The sequence below is a fragment of the Zalophus californianus genome, chromosome 11 (assembly GCF_009762305.2).
Source record: "Zalophus californianus isolate mZalCal1 chromosome 11, mZalCal1.pri.v2, whole genome shotgun sequence".
Taxonomy (NCBI): domain Eukaryota; kingdom Metazoa; phylum Chordata; class Mammalia; order Carnivora; family Otariidae; genus Zalophus; species Zalophus californianus.
Window position 1 is genome coordinate 73,322,635 of NC_045605.1, and position 8,347 is coordinate 73,330,981.

The following is an 8,347-nucleotide window of genomic DNA, read 5'->3' on the forward strand; positions in this document are numbered from 1 at the left end:
GGAACCCGAGAGTTGGCAAAGCCCGGGATGGTGTGAAGGCCCTGGGTGAGGCCGTCCTTGAGGTGCTGCACTTCAGTGTTCACCTGACAGGCGCTGTCTCAGTCCTCACGAGGAGGAGCATTATCTCAACTTCAAGCTTTGTCTTAAAACCTTAGGTTTTAAGATCAGGGCGCTCAGAGGCTGAGAGAAGTCAAGAAAACCTCCCAAACTAATGGGGAGAAAGTTGGCTCTCAAAGCCACATGTGTCTGACTCAGGACACCAGCCCGCTCCCTGCCATCTCCAGAGTTTCCTGAGGAAGGCTGGCTTCCACTCTCATCCCCTCCTGATATGTCCTGCAGAGCCCTCTGGAGGACCATCTTGAGGCTCTTGTGCCGCTGTGGCCACCGCTGTCTACAGGAGCCAACGAAGAAGTAAATGCTAGGGTTGACACAGCTGTTGACACAGGACAGGGCAATTGCAGCCAGATTAAGATGCCTGAGGACTGTATCAGAACTCCTCCGAATCCAGTGTAAGAGGAACCAGTGAATGCCGAGGGCAGGCCGCAGAGGAGGAAAACCTGCACTGTGAGCACCACGGTTGCGTACAGCCTGGTCACCTGCAGCCGATGGGGGCCACACAGCAATCGGGTCAGCAGGGCCAGGCTGGACCCAGAGAGAAGCACAAATAAGAAAATCAGCCAGGTGGCAGCGATGAAATCAAATGCCCAACACCAACCATCGTCAAAATCTCGTAACAGGAAGCCACAGTACTTCCCTCCCAGGCTGCTCGGCAGCAGGGACAGGGCCCAGAGCAGGGCACACATCACAGTTAACATGTATCTTGGGCGGTGGCAGCGGTACCAGATGGGACACAGGACGGACAGGCAGCGCTCCGTGCTAATGGCACTGAGAATGCTCAGGCTTGTGATGTAGGCAAAGGTCCACACGATGATGAAAAACCTGGGGATGGAAAGGGGCACAGAATGGAAGTTGACGGGTGCCTTCAGAGAATAGACAACCTGGAAGGAGAGGAAGAGGAAGTCGGCTCCTGCTAGGTTGAGGATGTAGACGGAGAAGGCGTTCCTCCGCGTGCGGAAGCCCAGGAACCAGAGCACCATCAGGTTTCCTACCAGCCCACTGAGGGCAAAGGTGAGGCTCAGCAAGGCCAGGATCAGGATCTCCACGGGGCAAGTTTGCAGGAAGGCCTGGTCACTTCCATTCACTGGTGTGAGTGTGCTCTCCCAGGCTGGGGCAGTGGGATCGATGCTCAGAAACCCTCCACTGGTATTCCTGGGAACACAAACACAACTTGAGCACCTGCTGTATGCTCACTGACTCTCAGGGCCACTCTGCTACATGGGGATTATGGTCTCCATGTTACAGAGGAGGGGAAAGGAGGCTTGCAGAGATTAAGATACTTGCTGGGGATGCCTGGGTGACTCAGTCGGCTAAGCCTCTGCCTTCGGCTCAGGTCATGATCCCAGGGTCCTGGGATTGAATCCCCCATCGGGCTCTTTGCTCAGCAGGGAAGCCTGCTGCTCCCTCTGCTTGTGCTCTGTCTCTCTCAAATAAATAAATAAAATCTTAAAAAAAAAAAAAAAGATACTTACTGAACGCCCCACTGCTTTGGAGTTCTGGAACCTGGATTCAGACCAGTTCTCTCTGGTCTCTAAAGCCTGGACTCTTTCTACTGCCACATGGACCTTCTACTGCCATGGGAATATTCTATGGTTCAAACACCTCTTCTAAGCATGTCAGGTCTGCAGCAGGCAGGAGGAGACTAGTCTGGACAGGTTATGTGTGGTGAGAACGGGACTCTGAGCTTGGCATGCCTTCTGCCTGGGACCGAGATTTCCTCTTAGGGGCCAGGAAGTTGGAAGACCCAGGCATGCCCTATGGACAATCTCAGTGACTGCAGATGGTCTATCCCTCAGAAAGGAGATCATGATATAGGATCATGAAGAGAATGTGACCTCTTGCAATGGCAGGTATGAGTATGGCCAAGCTTCTTGGCCAGAAATGGCCCAGCATTTCGGCTTTATAAGGACAGGAAATAACTTTCCTCCTGGCCATTAGTGTGTCCCCAATACCCCACTCTGTTGTGGGGGACACAGTCTAAGTCACTCTTACAATGGATTTCTTCCTAGAGCAGTCAAAATCGTAAACTTAAATTATTTATAAATATGTGTGTACCCCACCTTAAAAAAACAAACAAAAAACCCCTCATAAAACTATGTTCCTTTCTCAAAGCATCTATTTTTTTTTTAAGATTTTATTTCTTTATTTGAGAAGGAGAGAGAGAGAGAGAGAGAGCACAAGCAGGGGGGAGGGGCAGAGGTAGAGGCAGACTCCACTGAGCAGGGGGGACGCGGGGCTCCATGCCAGGACTCTGGGATCATGACCTGAGCTGAAGGCAGACCCTTAACCGACTGAACCACTCAGGTGCCCCCATTCTCGAGATAATTCTGAAGACATAGCAGCAGATAGAGAGGTGCAGATAGTCGAACGAACAGCCTGAGGAGTACCATGAGAAATTGATCCAATCACAGAGAGAGAGAAAGTCCCAGGAAATACCAGCTGTGAGGAGGCCAGAAGAAGAGATGGATTTTGGGCGCCTGGGTGGCTCAGTCAGTTAAGCGTCTGCCTTTGGCTCAGGCCATGATCTCAGGGTCCTGGGATCGAGCCCTGCATTGGGCTCCCTGCTCAGCAGGGAGTCTGCTTCTCCCTTCACCCTTCCCCCCACTCATTCTCTCTCTCTCTTTCTCAAATAAATAAACAATATCTTTAAAAAAAAAGAAGAGATGGATTTTCTCCATTTGCCATCAAATCTCATTTCCACCTTCTCCACCCTTCTCTGCGTCTGCACCATGCTCTCATCCCTCTCTCTCTGGCTCCTGGGTGCTTTCAGTGAAAGGGAGACGCGGAACCTGGGGGTGGGAGGAGGGTGATTGGGCGTTTGTGACTTTCTGGCTGTCTCTCTCTGCCAGGCTGTGAGTTAGCAGTGGACGTGTTGCTCTGTCTAAGGACTCCTCCCCTGTCTGATGGCCCTTTCCTACAGCCACGGTCCTCCTGAGTTCTGGTAACTCCTTCCTTTTCCCCTTCAGGCCTTATCTCTGGGGTCTTCAGCAGAATCCCTTATAGATTTCCCTTAGCTCTGCCCGTACCTATGTAACCGATCCTTTCATTACGCTCCTCAATTACCCCATTAGTTTGTGCCCTATATTTTCTGCTTGGACAATGTCAGATACAGGATACAAAGGGGAAAAAACCACCTTTGAATAGCAAGCAAATCTGTGAAACCTGATGTTATTAAAACAATTTAGCTTTGGAATGTCTTTTTTTTTTAAGATTTTATTTATTTATTTGAGAGAGCGAGAATGAGAGAGAGAGAGAGAGAGAGCACATGAGAGGGGGGAGGGCCAGAGGGAGAAGCAGACTCCCCGCTGAGCAGGGAGCCCGATGCGGGACTTGATCCAGGGACTCCAGGATCCTGACCCGAGCCGAAGGCAGCCGCCCAACCGACTGAGCCACCCAGGCGCCCATAGCTTTGGAATGTCTTGCCAGGATGCCATCTTGCTCCTTGAATTAAAATTAGCAAAATACATCTCTCCATAGTTGCAGATGTGAATGTTTGGAGAGAAAGAGAGAGTATAAGGAGATAGGAAAGAAACCAGAAGAGCCTGGGGGACCCCGTGTGGCTCTCCCACAGTCCAAGTTACCAGCACCCAAAGCCTCCATGAGGAAGCTTCAAGTCTCCTGATTTGCGGGGAGGTGCCCCTGGCTTCCCGCACACCCTCCCTTAAGATGAATTCACAAGCATACAGACTAAGAGGAAGAAAACAAAACTGCCTTTGAAAGAAGATAGTTCTTGATCAAATTCTTACCAGAGCACCATTCTTCTTGCTGGGGGTAGAGAATAGAAAAGGAAGAGTTTTCCTGAGATTGAGAAACAGCAGAGAGTGCTTCTCTACTCTCTGGATGGCCAGGGGGCTGAGGCAGCAAGGCGTGAAATCTGGTGACTGCCCGAGGCTTATCAAGATGCTGGACAGCCCCTGTGATTTCCTGCCCAAAGGGCACCAGCAAATGAGATCCCGGAGATGTGTCAGGCAAGAAACTTCACAAGATGTTTCTCACTTGCCCTGACTCTAATCCCTTATCTTGGCCTCTCCCCATACTACCCCATCCGGTCCCCCTCCCTGTGAGGAATGGCTGTCCTGGAGCCTTTTGCTGCCCTCTGTGAGCCTGGGCAGTAAACCATCCACCAAGCCGCATGAGCTTCCATAGCTAAAGAATTGTTTGCTTGGCATTCAAGGCCCTGCATGACCTGGCTCACTTGATCTTTTTTAAATTTAATGACGGAAGCAATGTATGCACATTAGTTCTGTTTCAAATGACAGTGGGGTGTAAAAAGTGAAACGTGAAGTCTCTCCTACTCTCATTTTCCAATAGCAACCAGTATATCCAGTTTCCATTCTTAATTCTTTTTAGATGCTAATATTATGGCTTTGTATAATAAAACTATATTTCTGCTTTTGATTTGTCGATAACAACAGCAGGGAATATCGAGTTCCCTTATAAAAGATAAGGAATGTGTTAGCACACTGCACACATTGTCACCATTCTCCCTCTCCATCATGATATTTGTCAGCCAGCTCGTTTTTCAGATCAGCTAGAGACAGCAAATATTTTTGGCCTAAGCTCCTATGGCTTCTTCTCATGTGCCCATGCTGCGGCCAAATTGAGTTCCTTGCCATTCCCTTTAAAAACTTAACTGTGAAGCACTTAAAACAATCAGAGAAATTTATTCAGTGACCCAAAACTATAGGTTTGTTGTGAAGATTAATGGATTAATAATGTAACAGCTTAGAATAGGAACTCATAGTAAGTCTTACATACTTGCTAATTCTTACCATGATTTTTATTACTATCTCTTTCTGGGAGTCTAATTTAATATATGTTAAAGTATCTTTTTCTGTGTTTCCGTATCACTTAAGTTCTTATTTTCCATCTCTTTGTATCCTGGGCAATTTTCTGGGTAATTTCTACAGATGCACCTTCTAGGTTACCAGTCTCTTTTGCACTGTGTCTAATCTTCTGTTTAATCCATTCACTGAATTTTAAATTCACTTTTTATGGTATTAATTTCTAGTAGTTTTTGTTTTTAAGATTTATTTATTTGTCAGAGAGAGAGAGAGAGCACAAGCAGGGGGAGCGGCAGGCAGAGGGAGAAGCAGGCTCCCCACTGAGCAGGGAGCCTGATGCAGGGCTTGATCCCAGGACCCTGGGTTCATGACCTGAGCCAAGGGCAGATGCCTAACAGACTGAGCCACCCAGGCGTCCTGAGCTGCTCACTTTCCTTGGGACTTTATCTGTGGGAATCCTTTGAGGGCTGAATTATAGCCGAGCTCCTCCAGAGAGGCCTTTTGTTTTCTTTTGCTACTTGACTGGGGGACCTTCCCAGCATGGCTTTCATTTTTTAGGATGTCCCCAGAAATCTCATCTATCATTTGAAGTGTTAGGACCACAACATGATACTGACTTGGGGCTACAAATTCTCAAGAGAGAGAATGTTTCTTCACTCAGAGCCAAGCTTGATCAAGCACTTTCTTGGTAGTTTATTTCTCACTAATGAGAAATACACTAAAGGTTTAGTCTTTGGAGGTCCCAACTTTTCATGGGGACACTTCTCTTTGATTTCTGACCTTTGGGTTGTCCCAGAATTCTATTTCTAGAAGCCATAATAGGAAATATGAATCTCCTTCTGAGAGCAAAAGGGATTCCATTAAAGGAAGTAACTTTATCAGCTCTGTGCTTCAGAAAAGTCCCTCAGGCTGCCGAGAGGAGAATATAGAGAATATAAATGAAAATATAAATCTCTAGTCATACTTCTACAATGGAAACAACTGCACAAATACTTTGGTGTATGCACACAAAATATCCAATATGCTGTTTTGTAATGTATAGTATATTTCCAATTTAATAATTATTAATTATGGAATCTGTTTGGTCTCAGTTCCTTCTCTGTAAAATGAGATGCTTTCCAGCAGTGATTAGTCTAAAACTAAGAAGTCCCTGGTGCCTGTGGAGGCCTCTTTACCCCCCCTGTGCCCTCCCCCACCCCCCCTGGATATGTTCTCTACCAAACAGAATGGAGATTTCAAATAAGGTTCTCTCCCAAGTCCAAGCTTGATCCCAAAGTGACTCTCATCTGTCAGGTCCTTAATAGTTCCCAGAGGGTCCCCTTTCCATCCCTGTGATATACTCATCAGTCTACGTGCCCTCCATGGCCCAAAATTTTGTGTTTCGAATTCTTTTCATTAGAGTTGAGCATGCAGGGCAATGTCATTTAGAAAGTCCTTATAAAGAATAGTTTTGTTGTGTGGTATGCATGTGTGCGTGTTGTGGAACAGTGTATATGAAAATATATGTGTAGCTTATTTTACTATGCGAATTTGCAGTTATATTTTGGGAGAGTGTGGCTCATCCCTGTATCTGAGCCTCTTCTCATTCCACTCCACGTGGGTATCACCATAAGCTGAAAGCCAAGCACATGCAATGAAACCAAGCCCCGGGTTGGGGGGGGGGGGGTGCATCCTGATGGTATCATCTGAACTCTGAATCCCACTATGCCTGGAGCCAGGGTTTCTTGCTGAATCTCAGTTGTTTAAAGCAATAATATCTATTTTTGCTAAAACGAATTTAATTTAGACCTATCTTTTGCTCACACAGCCACAAATATGTCGATATGAAAACATCGATCACATAGTACTTTAAGCATCTGAGGACATATTTCTCTCCTATTGCACTGTGAGTGCTTTGAGAATAAGGACCATGTCTTTGAATCCCATGCCTGGGACAGTGCCTGACCCAATGCTCAGAAAAAAAAAAAAAAAAAATTAAGTATATGCACTTGTGTCCGCAAGCATGAGTGACTTAGTGATTGAATAAATGACTTGGAAAAGTGAGGACGGGGAATTCCTTCTAGCCAGAGAATTTTAAGGCCTAACTGTGAGAAACACCTGGGCATAGCAGAACAAAACAAAATGGAGACGAAGAATACTTGGCAGGGTAGTCCGCTTTAAAACTTAACACAGTATTTAAGAAGCCCAGTCCTCGTGGGAAATGGAACTCATCTGTAGTTGACTTAGATTCGGTTCTCAATGACCATGCAAGTCGGGGAGCGGTGTTTTGAAGGAATGGGGGAGCAGGCCACTGTGACCTAGAGAATCACAGGGGAGTCCAGGAACGTGGAAGCAGAATAAACTGGAGCTAGGAGTGGGGACAGAAAAGTCGCTGGGTTACTGGAGAGTGGGCTCCACCGATCTCTTGTGTCTTCACAGCCCGGGCTGGAAGACAATGGCTGCGTCATCAGAAGTATGGTTGACTTATGGTGGCTCAGCCAAGGGCTGCAGGAGGAAATGGATCAAGATTAGCCTGAACTGGCTGGATGGAGGGAAGAACAGTCGCAAGACTTCAGAACAGGAAAGAGAAGTCAGTCTGGGGAGAGCAGGGGAGGACCGGAAGTGGGAGACTCCCTTGTGAGAGCCCTGTGCTTTTCTCATCCAGTTATGGTTGCATAGTCCTTGCAGAGGAAATCACACGGCTTCTCAGGCTCTTGATAACACCGTATCGGGCAGCCTCATCTACAGGGCTTTCCCTAGCCAGAGGACCAGGAGTTCATTTTAGAGTCAGGAGCTCCGGGAAGGGCCCTCTGCTTCAAGGCAGCTCGGAGCTGACTTTCTACTGGAAGTGGAGGAGAAGGAAAGTAAAGACTTATTGAATTCTTTTCTTTCCATTCCTTTGCCTTGTTAGGTCAAACTGCTCTTGCTTAGACAAGATCTAGTTCCTCGGAAAGTCAGGGGATCATGGAGATAGGAGTTGTAGAGCTTCTAGCAGCTGTGTGGTCAGGGAAGCCTGCCGCCATCTTCATCTGACTGAGGAGAGCCAGCTTCTCCATCTGGTTCTTTGTTCCCTCAGATCTGCTGTCAGGGAACATAAAATACGGGCCTGGGATGCTTCCGGGAATAAAAAAGCTGGGGCGACCAATGCTCTAGTTTTCCTAGTTTATATTTCTTTTTCCTCTAAGAATCACTTAAGTTCATTCAACAAATATTTATCGAATGTCCTCTTTGCGCCAGGCACTGTTGCAGGCACTGGGGATAAGGAGTGAACATCATAAAAATCTGGTAAAGGGAGAGAAATGTGACATTCCACGTGACACCACTAGGTGGTAGTCAACGATTATTGTAGGGATCATGTAACCCTTGGCTGGCCAGCAGGGGGCCCAGTCAGTGAAATTTGGGAAGAGGTCCCACTTAAAGTGGGCGAGTGAAGGGGAGCCCTGTTGTTTCCGGATGGTTATTCCTGA

At 47.3% G+C, this 8,347-nt stretch overlaps 1 protein-coding gene across 1 annotated transcript; it reads right to left on the minus strand.

The window, feature by feature from the left end:
- Positions 1-251: 251 nt before the first annotated feature.
- On the minus strand, positions 252-3,956 carry MRGPRX2 (MAS related GPR family member X2). The gene is given in 4 exon segments (XM_027581077.1): positions 252-308; positions 310-533; positions 536-939; positions 3,864-3,956. Coding segments are annotated over 4 exon segments (696 nt in total). The 5' UTR covers positions 3,875-3,956.
- Positions 3,957-8,347: the final 4,391 nt, after the last annotated feature.